The 16,393-nt window shown below is 48.2% G+C and overlaps 1 protein-coding gene across 1 annotated transcript; it reads right to left on the bottom strand.

The window, feature by feature from the left end:
- Positions 1–4,632: 4,632 nt before the first annotated feature.
- LOC108518776 (EKC/KEOPS complex subunit LAGE3-like) lies at positions 4,633–6,142 on the bottom strand. The gene is made up of 3 exons (XM_017857406.1): positions 5,659–6,142; positions 5,206–5,334; positions 4,633–4,942 (listed from the first exon to the last, which is right to left on the bottom strand). The coding sequence occupies exons 1-3, from the start codon at positions 5,943–5,945 to the stop codon at positions 4,804–4,806; spliced, it is 555 nt and encodes a 184-aa protein (XP_017712895.1). The 5' UTR covers positions 5,946–6,142; the 3' UTR covers positions 4,633–4,803.
- Between the last annotated feature and the right edge of the window lie 10,251 nt (positions 6,143–16,393).

Raw genomic sequence — 16,393 nt, 5'->3', positions numbered from 1 at the left:
TTGCTGGAGCCTGGGTGACACCCAGAGTTTGGCAGAGGAAACTCTGATTGCGAGTCTGGGTGGCTGGAGTCTGCAGGGTGGGGGACCAGAGAGAAGAGAGCTGCAGAGGGAAAGAACCCTGGATATCCACGGAGGGTCCTGCTCGGGTATTCAGCAAACTACCAGTGAGCACAGGCGTGTGAGGAAGCTACCTGAGGCCAGGGAGGGGATCCCCCGAGAAAGTGAAAGATAACTTTGCTCAGTGCTCAAGCAGGATAGAGATCAGGAGCTGTCCCCACCCTCCAGGGTAGAGAAGCTCTTATTCACTTGGCAGGCATCAGCCAGGATGCCAGGAATGGTGTTACCTCTGTAGGGTGGGAAACTGAAGCCTACAGTAAGAGCTACTCTGGTCTCACGCAGCACATCTTCAAAGCAAGACTCAGCAGGGTCAAACCGTTTCCAAGTAATTTAACAGCTTCCCAGAACACAGTTCATGGATACGTCTAGGAATACAGAAATACCCAGCAGCCAAGGAGACAGGCACGACATCTGCCATCCAATCAACAGCTATCAGGGATACAGAGAAGCAGGAAGATGCAAAGCTCAATGAGGACAGAAATCAATCAATGAAAGGATCCAGAGTGGAAAGGAAGAGGTACAACTGCCTTTATTCTCAGAAAACACATTCGTCTCTGCAGAAAATCCAACAGAATCTACGCAGGAGCTACTAGACTGATTAGTTAGTTTAGCAAGTTTGCAGGGCACAGCATATTTTAGAGAGAGCTGCTGCAAGGACCAGTGCAAATTAAAAATAGAGGTTTAATTCTCTCCGTTGAAGATAAGGGAAGAGACTCCTCCTCCTCTCATTTGATAAATCATTTATTTTAGGGAACTTATACATCCTTTCTCTGTCTCTTTGAAAAGCATGAAGATATTTTTAAGAGCTAATACAGCCTCTTGCCATGTTCATGACCCCAGAAGGTCATTTTCAAGGACCTGGGAATCCTCTCTTTGAAATGTAAACATCAGGGAAGAAAGTGCCCCTATCTCCCAGTTTCCATGGGAGAAGAGTAGCTGAACTTGCTTCGGAAGTGGGCACCTTGCTCAAAGTTGCAAAACTAATCCCTTGCGTAAAGACGGGGGAAATTTATTTTTTCTTTGGATAAAGTCGATTGCATTAGTCTGCTCAGGCAGCTATAACGAAGAACCATGGATGCGTTGACTTAAACAGCAGGTTTACTGTCTCACGGTTCTGGAGGCTACAAGTGCACGATGAAGGTGGCAGCAAATTTGGTTTCTGGTGAGGGCTCTCTTCGTGACTTGCAGATGGCCGCCTTCTGGCTATGTCCTCACATGCCCTTGCATCAGTTCGTGGGCACTGAGAGAGAGCACGAGAGCTCTCATGTCACTGATCAAACTGGATCAGAGCCCTGAACCTGTGATTTTGTGGAACCTTAATTACACCCGTAGAGGTCCCGTCTCCAAGTACAGCCACACTGGGGGTAGAACTTCAACATAGGACTGGGGGGAGGACACAAACATTCAGTCCCTAACACCAGTTTAACTGATACACATGGTCACCCCAATTATCAGGTAATTGTAGGATGAACTATGGGCAAGAGATGGCACTGTCAAGTCGTCTCACTTGAGGACTGGTTACTGTTCATCTTGAGAGCATGTATGTCATGGGTTGCATCTACTTGGCTATAGAAAAGGGTCATATTTCTTTCTGTCTTTGCAGTGTTTTAGCAGATTGCCTGTGATGTGCATCACATTGTAGTGCAATGCTTGTTCAATCATGAAACTTTTCTGCCTTTGTGGAGATGTTTTCTACGTTGGCAAGTGATTTTGCCTCTCATTATATTTTCCCAACACTACAATCCTCCCTCCTCCTTCCCCCAAAAGAAACCACCTTTGCAAAAATTGTATCTGTGAGACAAATTATGATAGTGAGCTGGGCTAACCCACTCTCCATTTTGCCTCTCCCTTAATTACTCCTGAGATTTTGGGGCAAGCTGACTTTGAGAGACAGCATATAGTTTAAATGATAATAGCCCTTCCTGAAAACTCATGAAGCTATGTAAACCTAACAAAAGGCCGTCAGGCTGGAGGAGGAGAGGAGCCTGCTTCTGCTAAGGTATTGCCAGCCATTCCTGCATATGACACCACCATGGTAGATTGGCCTTCTGAGACACGTTTTCCGTTTTTTTTGCATGTCTGACACCCATGGCTCCACCTGGACCCACCAACCCTTCTCCTGTGTCCCCACCCAGGAGTGATTCAGCCCTCAGGAGGACAGCTTCGACTCCCTATGATTTCATCTCTGCCCCAACAAATCAGCAGCAAGCCTAGCCACCCCCAACCTTTCCCACAAACTGCCTTTGAAAAACCCCTAACCTGGAGGAGATCGATTTCAGTACTAACTCTGTCTCCCACGTGGTGTGGCTGGCCTCGTGTCTATTTAATTCTCTCTTTACTGCAATGCCATGGTCTCTTTTTGTGCAGCAGGCAGGAGGAGCCCCTTGGGTGGTTACAAATTTGGGGCCTCATCTGGGATCTCCTACTTGTGATTCCTCAGTTCCCCGCCCCCCCCCACCACCACCACCACCACCACCTTGATGGACCTGGAGGTGAGCTCTGGTGACTGCTTATTTAACTGAAGGCCATTTCTGGCACTGTCCCTGCTTGTGAGGTGCGGCCAACCACCTCAGAGCTTGGGCCCGATTGCAGTGTAGAAACAGTTCCCGGAAAGCTGTCTTTCAACCGCTCTGGTGGGAATTCTAGGCGCGACCAACACCTCCTTCCTTATCCTGGTTAGTTCAGCTTCTTTGGATGCCTCAGTTCGACTCCTTCTGGGATCTGGGTTGTCTCTCCCTAAATAGTAGGAAGAGTCTTCATTTGGGAGATTTCTCTTCAATTGGGGACATTTCTCAGATGGAGAACAGGAGGTTAGTTTGGAAGAATACTCTTAAAAATTCTTGGTCAGGAATATTGGTTCGGAATCTTGGTCCATCTTGTCTCTTTTGTGTGTGTTTTTTGTACATGTGGAGGGGATCTCTGCAGGAACTGCCGATGGAAATTCCACAGGCCTAACTCAGAGAACCTTCCTTATTTGTCTGGTCACATTCGTTGAGCACTGAAGGAACTGTTAGTGGAAGCTCAACAGGAACAGGCCTGTCTCAGGGTGACCGTCTGCTCTTCATCTTGCCCTGAGACCACCCATTGAATTCATTGAATTTCCGGTTGGAGGTCATCCCTCCCCACCTCAAATGGATCAAAGACAATGGGGACCAACGGGGGCAAGTTCGAACCTTGCCAGATTGGATTGCCAGATTGATATTGGGTGCTGACCAGGGTGACCAGCGTCGGTTTTGTTACATATATTTTGCTTTGGCTGGGATGGAAAATGTTAAAAGTTTTTTTTTTTCATCTGTTGCGCCTCTGGATTTTCCCACCTTTGTCCTCGGGTTGGAGGAAAGATGCTGGGATTCAGGTAGTCAAGTAGTACAAGGTGTAATTGAAGACAATTTAGGAAATGGAAGAAGGCGAAAGTCAGTTGGGTCCTTCCTCAGCATTAACTACTGACAGCATTTTGGAATAGTTTTGTAGTTTTCTAATTGTATTAGACGTTAACTTTATAGCAAACACATAAAGGTATAAGGTTTTGCAAGTTAAACGTCCGTTTTTTCCTGAAATTTCTTCCTGCGACATACGAGTTCCACCTCTTTCTTAAAAACTTCAAAAACATGTTATTGGAGGGCTGCGTGAAAGATCCATTACAATGGAATTGTTGAGCATTTAAATTGCTCTCAGTTTTCCACCTGTGGTAGATAAGGATTCAAAGAGATTCTTGTCCAAAAGTCTCAACAGGAATGGCTGTTTCTTTAACACGGATTCCAAGAGATAGAAGTACTTTCGGCCGGGCGCGGTGGCTCAAGCCTGTAATCCCAGCACTTTGGGAGGCCGAGACGGGCGGATCACGAAGTCAGGAGATCGAGACCATCCTGGCTAACACGGTGAAACCCCATCTCTACTAAAAAATACAGAAAACAAACAAACAAACAAACAAAAAAACTAGCTGGGCGAGGTGGCGGGCGCCTGTAGTCCCAGCTACACGGGAGGCTGAGGCAGGAGAATGGCGTAAACCTGGGAGGCGGAGCTTGCAGTGAGCTGAGATCCGGCCACTGCGCTCCAGCCCGGGCGTCAGAGCAAGACTCTATCTCAAAAAAAAAAAAAAAAAAAAAAGAAAAGAAGTACTTTCCATCACATTTCTATTTATGCATTTAAGGCTCGGGATGTACAGGACAAAATTGCTCTTCAGAGATGGTGCCTTCACACCAGAATGCTGGTTTCAAAGTATTAATTTTTGTTCCCCCATGCAGCTTCTTGGGAGGCATCTTGCAAAATTGAGAGTTTTTTGCCCGTGGTTCCATGAAATGGAAAAAGGTGGTTTTCCTTTGTGATATGACTTGGCCCCCACTGCTGTGATGTGGCGAGCAGGGTTGCCAGGGCTGCTCAGAGAAAGGGAACCCAGACACCTGGCATGCCGGCAAAAGGGTAAGAAGTCAGGCTTCTGGCCACTCTCTCTCTCTGTGCAAACTGGTGAAGTGAATGAAAAGGAACTCAGACACAGAACAGTAGCTCAGTTTTATTTTCAGCAGTAACATTGCAGCACCAATCCAAACACGTGGGGAGAGAGCAGTGAGGGGCCAGTCCAGGCACACAATTCGCCTCACCCCTCAAAAACACAAAGTGGCAACTGCTGTTAAGGAATCATTTCCCTAGGGAAGGATGCACTGCCCAGGACCGACACAGGTTTAGGCCTCAACCCCCTTTTCCAGGCTGACGCTTAGCCAAATTTGGCGGCACCAAGCGCTGCATGGTCCGTATCACCATGGCAAGCTGGTTGAGCAAGAAGATGACGGAAAGTTGGAGGAGACCAGAGTTGTCCGAAATTAATCGGCTAAAAGCGAAAGGAAAGAAAAAAATTTTATTAGAGGGGTGGCGTCCTGTTCCTTCCCCCACCCCCACGTCATTAGACTTAATCCTCAGGCGCCTCGCATACAGTGCCGACATCAGGCGGCGACAAGCTCAGTGTGTCATACTCCCTCCTTAGACCCAACCCCTAGGCGTCTGCGTGCGGCCAATAGCGCCCCTCTAGTGGAGAGATGGGCCCGGTCCCACTGCCCCTCCCTCCCCGCCCCACCCACCCCATCTGGAACTTACATAACCAGGTCACTGACAGTCACCGTGAGCTCCCTGCGGACGCCCCCTCCGAGGTCTTCATATCTTGGGCCCAGATAGTGGCGGGCAATCTCAGCCTCCAAGCTGGACAGGAATGGCACTGTGAGGGTGCTGGTGGAGATTCCGTTAAGGCGATGGCGAGTGTGTGCTTCAGGTCTCCTTCTGCCCAGGCCGCCCTTTGGGCTTCCCAAAACCCCTCCCTGTGCCTCTGCAGGCCACGCTCCTCCTCAAAACGTCTTGATGCCAGCTGCGGCAGCTGCTGCACCCCAGGCTGCTGCTTCCTGGAGCCACCCTTGGTTCCTCCGACTCCTCTTTCTACCCCTCAAGGGCATTCCCCCTGCCCACCCCCTCAAACCTCTCTCTGCACATCCTCGGCCATCCCCAGGCCAACCTCCACCCCCTGCCCTGACCCTAGGGGCTCCTTGGGAAGGATACAACTGCCACTCTTGGCGTCCTGAGCCTCCTGCGGAGGCTGAGGCTGGGGCCAGGGCCTGGGCCTCTTCACCCTGCCCTGGGGCTTGTGAGGCGCCCTCAGCCTGGGGAGCTTCCCCAGCAGCACCGCCCTCAGATCCTGCGAAGCCCCAACCTCCAGCGTCTTCGGGACCTCCAGCGCCTCCGGGGCCTCCAGCACCTCCGGGGGCACCAGCGCCTCCGGGAGCACCAGCACCGCCCTCCGCACCACCACTGGCCTCATCACCTGCTCCTTTGTCTGAGGCCTGCATGGCCACCTCGCCTCCACCTCAGAGTTAACGTTGAAGCTGCCTGTCCTCCTGGAGGGCCACTGGTGGGATGAAGCTCCCACACGAAACCCCCGCTTCCCCCACAATGCAAAGCTGGATGCCCACGGCGCCTACGCGCAAACAGGCCCCTGTCATGTGGTGGGTTCCGCCCTCCCACCCACGGGCCCCTGGGTAGCCCTGTCGGCCCTGGAGAACCGGAAGCTACCTCAGGAGGCTCCACCTCTTTGGTGCATGACGTGCCTCTGGCTGCTCAGGGCGCCTGCGCAAACAGGCCCCTGGCATGTGGTGGCTCCTGGCCCCTGGGAGACCCTGTTAGCCCTGGAGAGCCCAACGCTCCCTCACGAGGCCTCGCTCCTTGGCTTCTCAGAGCACCTGTGGAGGTAGACTTATGACTACTGGACAAGAGAGGCTGGGGACAGGCCAGGGATGGGAAGTGGGGAAGGGAGTGGAGGGAGCCCAGATGGGAGGGCAGAAAGATGGGGCGGTGTGTGGTGGCGTAAATGGGCTCCAGAGACCTTCGAGGAACTCAGCCTGGGGGCGAGATTTGCCACCACGCTTTGGGCCTTGCACCGTGTGTGCAGAGAGGGGAGAAACACTTGTCCACGGCCCGTGGTCCCTCTGTGAGTCTAAAGGTGCCCGTCTGTTAATGGCCAGGGGAAGGAGAGCAAGCTGGGGGATACTGGGTCAGTCCGAAAGGCTCTGCCAGTCTTAAACTGTTCAGACTCCAAGAACACCAGTGTTTCTAATAACCATTCATTCCAGTGGGCACCTGTCTTTCAAGCAACCGGCTCTCTTGGGCCAAGCTAGAAACTTACCTCCCATGAGGATGGATGCCCAAAGCCCCCAATTGCCCGTGCAGGCACCACAAGAGGTGAATGCAAGCTTCCCACTCCCGAGGCCTTCACAGCATCTCCCTGTACCCTCCCGGCCTCCCTGCAGCCGCATCTCTCCTCTCCATCTCAGGGAGACCTCCTCCCTGTGAGTGGCCGAATTCCCCAGGGGCTCTCACTCCCACCAGGATGCAGGAGCATCAGCCGCTGTGCTTGTCCTCCTCGCAAGCCTAGGTTTGGTACAGGCTTCTCTTGGTGTCCAACCATCCCTTGTTGACAGTGGTATGCTGGTAAATGTTTGATAACTGGTTCTCTGAGGTGGGAAGGGCGGGGCAGGGGAGTGGTAGAAGGTATGTCTATACCTATGTATGTAACTAACTATATTATAATTTCGACTCCCATTTGGAAGGTGTCGCACACAATTGACAAACAGTCATAAAATACAAAACATTCTTGATTGTAAAATCCGTACACAGAACGGATTCTCACAGGCTGCTTCCGTGACTTTTTCCCAAACTCTTGTGTTTGTGATCACTCTGTGGCTGCAGGCGATGAAGGATAGGGGTTCTCGCATGAATGTTGGTTGATATTTTCATTTAGGTTAACGACACAGACAAAAGTGAAAGAAGACCCTTCACGTGTTAATAAATGCCCTGAAAGACCTCTTTGCTGAGCCAGATAATAGTTTTTGAATGTTAGGAAACTATTTCCTCAAATTGTGAGGCTACTCACCTTATGACCACGACAGACGATGTGGTGCACTTTAAAGGTTAATTTCCATCATTAATATTTTCACCATCATGTGCTTAAGACTGGGAAGTCAACAAAACAGTAAGTGGAGCCCTGAATTGCAGTATTCACCATTGTCCGTGGTGTAAATACTCCCAACATGGATGGTGCCAAGTAACAAATATGTCATCGCTCCTCACAGAGTCAGGAAGATGTGGACCATATCACACAGCTATACAGTATTTGCAGCACACAGATGCCACAGGCGTGAATAACCACAAGGGCATGGATATCAGTAAAATAATTAGAAAATAATCAGTTCTTATATAAATCATCTTAGTTATTTCTTATCGTTTCTTAAAGTAATCTTTTAGTTGAATTTTTGTGGGTACTTTAGTAGCGGTACATGTTTCTGGGGTACATGAGATGTTTTGAGATAGGCATGCAATGCGTAACAATCACATTGTGGAAAACGGGGTATCCATCCCCTCAAACATTTATCCTTTGTGTTACAACGATGCAATTACACACTTTCGGTTATATATATCACCTTAGAGATTCACACAATTTATTGAATTGTAAGTTTATGCAGCAAATTGAACAAATTGTTGTTCAAATAAACAACAGTTTATTGAATTGTAAGTTTATGCAGCAAACAAACAATTTGGAAACGGTACCAGCTGACAACTGGCTCCCACATTTCGGACAATGCAACAGCCAGCTCTCAGGAGCCCATATGGGGCAGCTCCAGCACTCCCACCGAGGAGAGGAGCACACCTCTCCCCTACTCACACCTCTCCCCTACTCACACCTCTCTAGGCAGTCCTTTTATTAAATGCTCTTCAGTTAAATATGTTAGAGCGTGCCACCTGGTTCCTGCCGTGCCCCGACTAACACTCCAAAGGTAGATGCAGGCATCTTATTATAGAACTACACGGGCACATCTTCCTGTATCAGTTGGGGTGTGAGTGCAGATAACGGAAACCTCTCTGGCTAGTTTGGCACCGGGACCTTAACACACAGAGCCAGTTGCTTACAAAATTGTTCAAAGACCTGTCAGAATGAAATGTAGGCTGCAACTCTGGGAGTGACTCCCAGAACACCACAGAACTGACCTGCCCAGGAGCCAGTGCCTGTGCCACACGTGGAAGGTAGAGAGTCAGGAGGCTGCTGGCTCCACCTTTGGTCCTGGGGACACAGTGCCTTTGCTGTGGGTCAAGGATCAGGAAGTTTCCTCTCTAATATAGGTTCCAGAGCCACTCTGCAGCTGCTAGGTCTGAACGGGCCATGAAAAAGGATGCCTTGGACCCAGTGGTGTGCCAGTCCAGGTTGAACAGTGGGCTCTCGAGAGGCAGGGAGGAGCCCTGACTGGTGGCATTTGCTGACTGCCGTGGTGTACGTACTCCCACCGAGGCCGATTGTGGAGTCTCCGGAGTGGAGTTGTGAAGAGATGTTCCCCCTGGGCTGTCACCACCGGCAAGTACAGGCTGGCTCCGGCACACCTCTGCATGCCTGCCTCGCACCACACGCAGAATCTCCGCTAACACTGACACAAAAACCGGAGTCTCTGTGACCTGCAGAGAGGACAGAGGCCGCTGATTCCACCTCAGTTTGCCCTCCAAGTCACCTGCTAGTGCAAACAATTGTCCAGGTCTAGACCGCATACATACTGTGAGGCTGCACAGAATGCCACTTCAAAAGGGGCCAGGGACACGACGTTGTTTTTTGTTTTTTTGAGACGGAGTCTCGCTCTGTCGCCCGGGCTGGAGTGCAGTGGCCGGATCTCAGCTCACGGCAAGCTCCGCCTCCCGGGTTTACGCCATTCTCCTGCCTCAGCCTCCCGAGTAGCTGGGACTACAGGCGCCCACCACCTCGCCCGGCTAGTTTTTTGTATTTTTTAGTAGAGACGGGGTTTCACCGTGTTAGCCAGGATGGTCTCGATCTCCTGACCTCATGATCCGCCCGTCTCGGCCTCCCAAAGTGCTGGGATTACAGGCTTGAGCCACCGCGCCTGGCCCGACGTTGTTATTTCTTTAACACCTGCTGTATGAGAAGGCTGAGGAGCCGAGCCACTGAATGCACCATGGCTCTCCCTTGGCTTACTCCACATCCATAAGTATACTTGTATTATATATATGTATATGTATGTGTATACTTGTTTCACAAAGTGTTTAGACAAAGTCTTGCTCTTTTAACCAAGTACAAATTAAAGAATCTCTGAGTCCAACTATGACCTGTAAGCCCTGCTTCAGGATACCCCAATGTTTTTGCTAAACCAATGTATAAACTCTATGTATTGATTTATGACTTTGCCTGTAACTTCTGCTTCCTTTGAAATGTATAAAATAGAGCTGCAGTCTGACTGCCTCGGGGCCACTGCTCAAGTCTCGGGTTCGTGTCTTCTCCAGGCTACGGTCATTCATATTGGCTCAGAACACACCTCTTTGAAATAGTTTACAGATTGTGCTTTTGCTGCCAACAGTGATGCTGGTTTGAGAGCCTATCATCTGTAGACTAAATTACAAAATGGCGGAGAGAAGGTGGGGAAGGGGGGAAACGAACTAATACAAATAAAAATATGTACCAAATAACAACGAAGTAAAGTAGACGTGACCTCCTGTGATCCTCATTTTTGGAATTACATACATACCCATAGTTGACCTCAGCGAACATATTGGCTGATTATGATTTTTCACTCGGTGGGTGACACAAGCTTCTGTTCCTGAGGAGTCTGAGCCCTTTTTGGGCCTGTCTAGGAGTTGTCACCTTCCACCAAATTTTACCACTGTATATAGCAATGTTAGCAAATGTTCCCTAAAATTCGGTGAATCTCAGAAATATTTTGCTGTGACCCCACATATGTAGCAGAAATTATATCTCTTCTTGACAGTCAGGGTCCATTACCTAGCCAACACAATAATCCTCCTCTCATTTGTTAGCTCAGTACCACAGGGATCCCAGATTTTCAGATTACAGTCTCTAATCCATTTCATTGCAGCTTTCGAGTAGGATATGGTGATGGTGAATGAGCCCGTAGTACATCCATGGATGGTGTTGTTGGCGAAACCGCGGCAGTGGAGAGCATGTATATACACAGAAAAAGCATCTATTCCAAAGAGAAAAACTTGCTGCCCCCTGCAGAATGGAAGGGGTTTGATATGATATAATCATCTTTTCACCAGGTAGGTCTGAATGTCTGTAACCCCAAATTTCATATGTTGAAACCTAATCACCGATATGATGTTATTGCAAGTGGAGCCTTGAATGGTGATTAGATCAAGAGGGCAGAGACCTCATGAATGGGATTAGTGCCCTCATAAAAGAGACCCCTGAGAGGTTCCATGTGCAAACACAGTTAGAAGGCACCATCTATGAACCAGAAAGTGGGCTCACACCAAACACCAAATCTGCTGACTCCTTGATCTTGAACCTTCCAGCCTCCAAAACGGTAAGAAATAAATTTCTGTTGTTTATAAGCTACCCAGGCTATGGTATTGTGCTGTGGCAGCCTGAATGGGCTAAGACAGACCCCTGTGGGATGAGCCCATATATGAGGCTCTGCTGTTGGGAGATTTGGCACTTGGTGAAGACCATGTTGTTGAGCCCGTGAGTAACTTCCATTTCTGTCCTCATGGCCACATTTATCATGAGCCCACTGAGCAAGAATCGGAGTAACTGAGGAAGGAAGCTAACTCACATCCCCAGAGCAGGTCATCACATCCACGTGAGTACCGAAAGCACCTCGGGAACACACACAAGGGATGTGCATTTCCTGGTTCTCCAGGCCCAATCTGGGAAGTCCATCCACATGCCTCTTCTCCAAGATGCCTTGCTGTCAATCTTCCAATATTGTTACTTCCAAGTCACCACCATATGAACAAACTCTTATAAACTTCCCATTGACTCAAATAGATCTATGCTTTTAGCAACTTCCTTCTGGGCAGAATGAACAGTAAGATGCAATTATCAAAATGTGTCGTCAAAAATAATTATGAAGACTTGTTGAATGTGCCATGAGCGGTTCTTGAAGGGAAATTTAAAGTTTTGAAGGCTTAGAGTAAACAAACAACGACTGAAAAGGATGACCTAAGCCTACAAGTCTATACGATAGAAAACGAGCCGAGTAAAGGCAGGGACAGTAGTGCAAGATATCCCTTCTTGATTGATGGATAAAACAAACGTTACAAGTCATAGTAGCGACCAGGCGCGGTGGCTCACGCCTGTAATCTCAGCACATTGGGAGGCCAAGGCGGGCGGATCATGAGGTCAGGAGATCGAGACCATCCTAGGGCTAACACAGTGAAACCCCGTCTCTACTAAAAATACAAAAAATTAGCGGAGCATGATGGTGGGTGCCTGTAGTCCCAGCTACTCAGGAGGCTGAGGCAGGAGAATGGCATGAACCTGGGAGGCGGAGCTTTCCGTGAGCCAAGATCGCGCCACTGCACTCCAGCCTGGACCACAGAGCGAGACTCTGCCTCAAAAAAAAAAAAAAAAAAAAAAAAATCATAATAAAAATGTTAGAAATGGAAAATACATATATAGCTATAGGTATAGCAGAGATTTTAAAAACAATAGATAAATTTATTGCAGTAAATTTAAAGAATGATTAACTGGACATTGTACTAGGAAAATATAATGAACTCGAGAAACATGTAACATTTTTCTTTTTGGCCAAGACTGCTCTCCAGGTGGGACTGTGCTTTCCCATTACATTGCACCAGGAAGTGCACCACATCTGTGTTTGTCTTCATTGTGATGTTATTTAGGTTCAGGTGGTGTCAGCCTGATCACTTTGCGTGTGTGTGTGTGTGTGTGTGTGTGTGTGTGTGTGACAGGGTCTCTCTCTGTCACCCACATTGGAGTGCAGTGGTGAAATCCTAGCTCACTACAGCCACATTTTGTTTATCCATTCATCCGTTCATGGATGACACTTGGATGGTTTCCACCTTTTGGCTACTGTCAATAATGATGCAACAAACATTGGCACACAAGTATCTGTTTGAGCACCTGTGTTTTTTGAGCAGCCGCCAAACAGTTTTCCATAGTGCCTGCACGACTGCATTCCAATCGGGAATAGATGAGGGTTCCAACTTCTCCCCATCCTCGTCAACTCTTACTACTTTCTATTTTTTAAGTAACCATCCTAGTAACTGTGAAGTGGTATCTCATTGTGCTTTTGACTTGCATTTCCCTAATGACTAAGGATGTTGAGCATCATTTCATGTGCTTACTGGTCATTTCTGTTATGTTTTTTGGAGAAATGTCTAAGTCTTTTGTCAATTCTTTAACTCAATTGTTTATTGCTTTGCTTGAGTTTTAGGAGTTTGTTGTATATTATGAGTTGAGTTTTAGGAGTTTGTTGTATATTATGAGTTGAGTTTTAGGAGTGTGTTGTGTATTACGGATACTAAACCCTTATCAGATATATGATTGGCAAATACTTTCTCACTTTCTTCAGCTTGTCTTTTCACTTTTGGGTTGAGGCTTAATATTACCATGCTGCCCCGGCATCCATTTGGTTGTCTTGACATGAGTCCCCAGATGCCACACAATGCCCTTGGTTAATAGCCTAAGCCCAGTTCCCAACCGCTGCCTTTCGATTCCACTTTCCTTCCCCTAAAAGCCGCCTCACCAGTACACACACACACAGCCAGCTGCTTGACCAAATGTAAAGTTAGGTTAGGTCCATGTAGTTTGGTTAGGCCCCTTTTTCTGGGCATTTGCTTCGAATGCTCCAATCTTCTCACCCCCTACTGTGATGCTCTGACCACCTCCCTGGACCCAAATAAAGGCAAGTGCCCCAGGTCCACGCACGCTCTCTGCACATGTTGATTGACCTCCGTGTAGCCGCCATAACCTATGAGTAACAGAAGTTCTTTGTTTCTGTCTTCTGGCTCTTCTAATCGCTGAAGGAGTACTCTCCATTTTAAAGGAACTAAAGTAAACTAGTTCAACCATTGTGGAAGACAGTGTGGCGATTCCTCAAGGATCTAGAACTAGAAATACCATTTGACCCAGCCATCCCATTACTGGGTATATACGCAGAGGATTATAAATCATGCTGCTATAAAGACACATGCACACGTATGTTTCTTGCGGCACTATTCACAATAGCGAAGACTTGGAACCAACCCAAATGTCCATCCATGACAGACTGGATGAAGAAAATGTGGCACATATACACCATGGAATACTATGCAGCCATAAAAAAGGATGAGTTCATGTCCTTTGTAGGGGCATGGATGCAGCTGGAAACCATCATTCTCAGCAAACTATCGCAAGAACAGAAAACCAAACACCGCATGTTCTCACTCATAGGTGGGAACTGAACAATGAGAACACTTGGATGCAGGAAGGGGAACATCACACGCCGGGGCCTGTTGTGGGGTGGGGGGAAGGGAGAGGGATAGCATTAGGAGATATACCCAATGTAAATGACGAGTTAATGGGTGCAGCACACCAACATGGCACATGTATACATATGTAGCAAACCTGCATGCTGTGCACATGTACCCTAGAACATAAAGTATAATAAAAAACTAAATAAATACAAATAAATAAAAAATTAAAACAACTTTCTTGATAATGTTCTTTAATGCACAGAAGTTTTTCATTTTGATGAAGTCCAGTTTAACTATCTTTTCTCTGGCTGCATGTACTTTTGGTTTCATATCTAAGGATCTATCGCCAAATCCAAGGTCATGTAGATTCACCCTGTGGTTTCTTTGAAGAGTTTTATGGTTTTAGCTCTTACATTTAGGTTGCCGATCGATTTTGCATTAATTTTTACTTACCGTGTTACATGGGGGTTCAACATCATTCTTTTGCAGGAGTAATTCCACTTGTTCCAGCGCTGTTTGTTGAAGAGATTGCAGGATTGGCACTCTTGTCAAAAATTATTTAACCAGAGATCACATCAAGTTAAAAAGCTTCTGCACAGCAAAGGAAACAATTTACAAAGTGAAGAGACAACCCACAGAATGGGACAAAATATTTGCAAACTACCCATCTGATAAGGGATTAATGACCAGAATACATAAGGAACTCAAACAATGCTGTAGGGGGGAAAGAAAAAAAAGTCTAATAATTCAAGTTAAAAAGAGGCCAAAGAAGCAAAGGAACAGGAAGGGCATAGGGAGGGTTGGGAGCGGGGGCGAGGAGGGATGGGGCAACCACAGACAGGATGGACATTTAAGGATCCCTGTGATTCCCGAGATGACCCTGAGAGCATCAGCTGGGGAACCGGATGAAAATTCCCGGCAGACGTGCATTGTTTGGAAGGAGGTGAGGAGCCAGAAATGGTGACTTATTCACTGAAGGAGTGACCACTTGATCTGTTCTTTGGCTGACTGTAGTACCTGAGACATGGTCTGCCCCATAAGAGGGACATCTTCATCCCCTTATTTAAAAAAATTTTTTTTGAGACAGCACCTCCTCTGTTGCTCAGGCTGGAGTACGGTGGCACAGTCAAGGCTCACTGCAGCCTCCACCTCCCCAGGCTCAGGTGATTTTCCCACCTCAGCCTCCCGAGCAGCTGGGACTACAAGCACGGCGTACATTGCCTGGCTAATGTTTTCTGGTTTTAGTAGAGACGAGGTATCACCATGCTGCCCAGGCTGGTCTCAAACTTCTGGGTTCAAGCAATTCTCCCACCTTGGCCTCCCAAAATGCCGGGATTACAGGTAGGAGCCACCTCAGGGGGCCAGAATTTCTTTCTTAAATGTTTGATTCATTAACCAATAGAGCATCCAGCCTGGAGTTTTCTATGTGGGAAGGTTTTTAATTATGAACTGATATGGGTAGTTGATGTAAAACTCCTTTTTTTTTTCTTGTGTCAGTTTTAGTAATATGTATCTTTCAATGAAATTATACATTTCATCGAAGTCATTGCATTTATTGTCACAGAGTTGTTAAATAGCATTCCTTTTTTATTTTTATTTTTATTTTTTTTGACAGAGTCCCGCTCTGTCGCCCAGGCTGGAGTGCAGTGGCGCGATCTTGGCTCACTGTAAGCTCCACCCCCCAGGTTCACGCCATTCTCCTGCCTCAGCCTCCCAAAGTGCTGGGGTGACAGGCGTGAGGCACCAGGCCCGGCCAATAGCATTTTTTACTAGCCTTTGACTTGTTTCACTGATGTCTGCTTTGTGATTTATTAGGTCCTCCTCCTGCTTGTCTGGGGCTAACTTTCTCTTTTTCTCTAGGGTCTTAAGAGGAAAAGCTGAGATGATTGGGCCAGGAAGGAATGGGGAAGAAGAGTGGGGCACGGCGAGTCCACAGTCCAGACCACAGTGGGGAAGGGCCGCACCCTAGCCTAGAGAGGAGGAGGAGAAAGTGCTGTCGTTGGAGGGGCATTTGGGGCTGAGGAGAAGCTGGTGGGTTTGTACGGGTGCTGTGGAGGAGAACGGAGGGGTGAGGTGTGTGGGAGGGAAGAGCCCAGCTGGGAAATGGGGGCTTTGCACGGGAGGAGCTGCTCCCCCATACAGAGCCCAGCTCCAGGGGATCCCTTCTCCCCCAGATTCTCACGGCTCTGGACCGAGATGCCTCAAGGTGACAGAAGCTGGAAGATCGTCAGCCTCGTGCCCAGTGAAAGCTATGGGTGGTGGAATGGGTGAGGAGGGGGCTTCTCAGTCTTGAGCCGTCCTCCTGCCCTGGGGAGCGGCTGGCTCAAGCCTGGGTCCCCGGGCTGAGCCCTGAATTGGGTGTTTGCGGGGCAGGTCACCCTGGCCAGGATGTCTCCGGCACACCTGGGCCCTGAAAGGAGAGGGAGTGACAGACAGGACCAGGCAGAAGGCGGGGGAGGCCGGATGCGGTATTAAAGAGGCTGGCCAGAAAAGCCTCTCTGAGAGGGTGACAATTGTGTGCAATGCT

Source organism: Rhinopithecus bieti, unplaced genomic scaffold (genome assembly GCF_001698545.2).
Source record: "Rhinopithecus bieti isolate Rb0 unplaced genomic scaffold, ASM169854v2 scaffold_47305, whole genome shotgun sequence".
Lineage (NCBI taxonomy): Eukaryota > Metazoa > Chordata > Mammalia > Primates > Cercopithecidae > Rhinopithecus > Rhinopithecus bieti.
The sequence above is the reverse complement of the archived record's forward strand: the minus strand, read 5'-3'. Positions and strand labels throughout refer to the sequence as shown.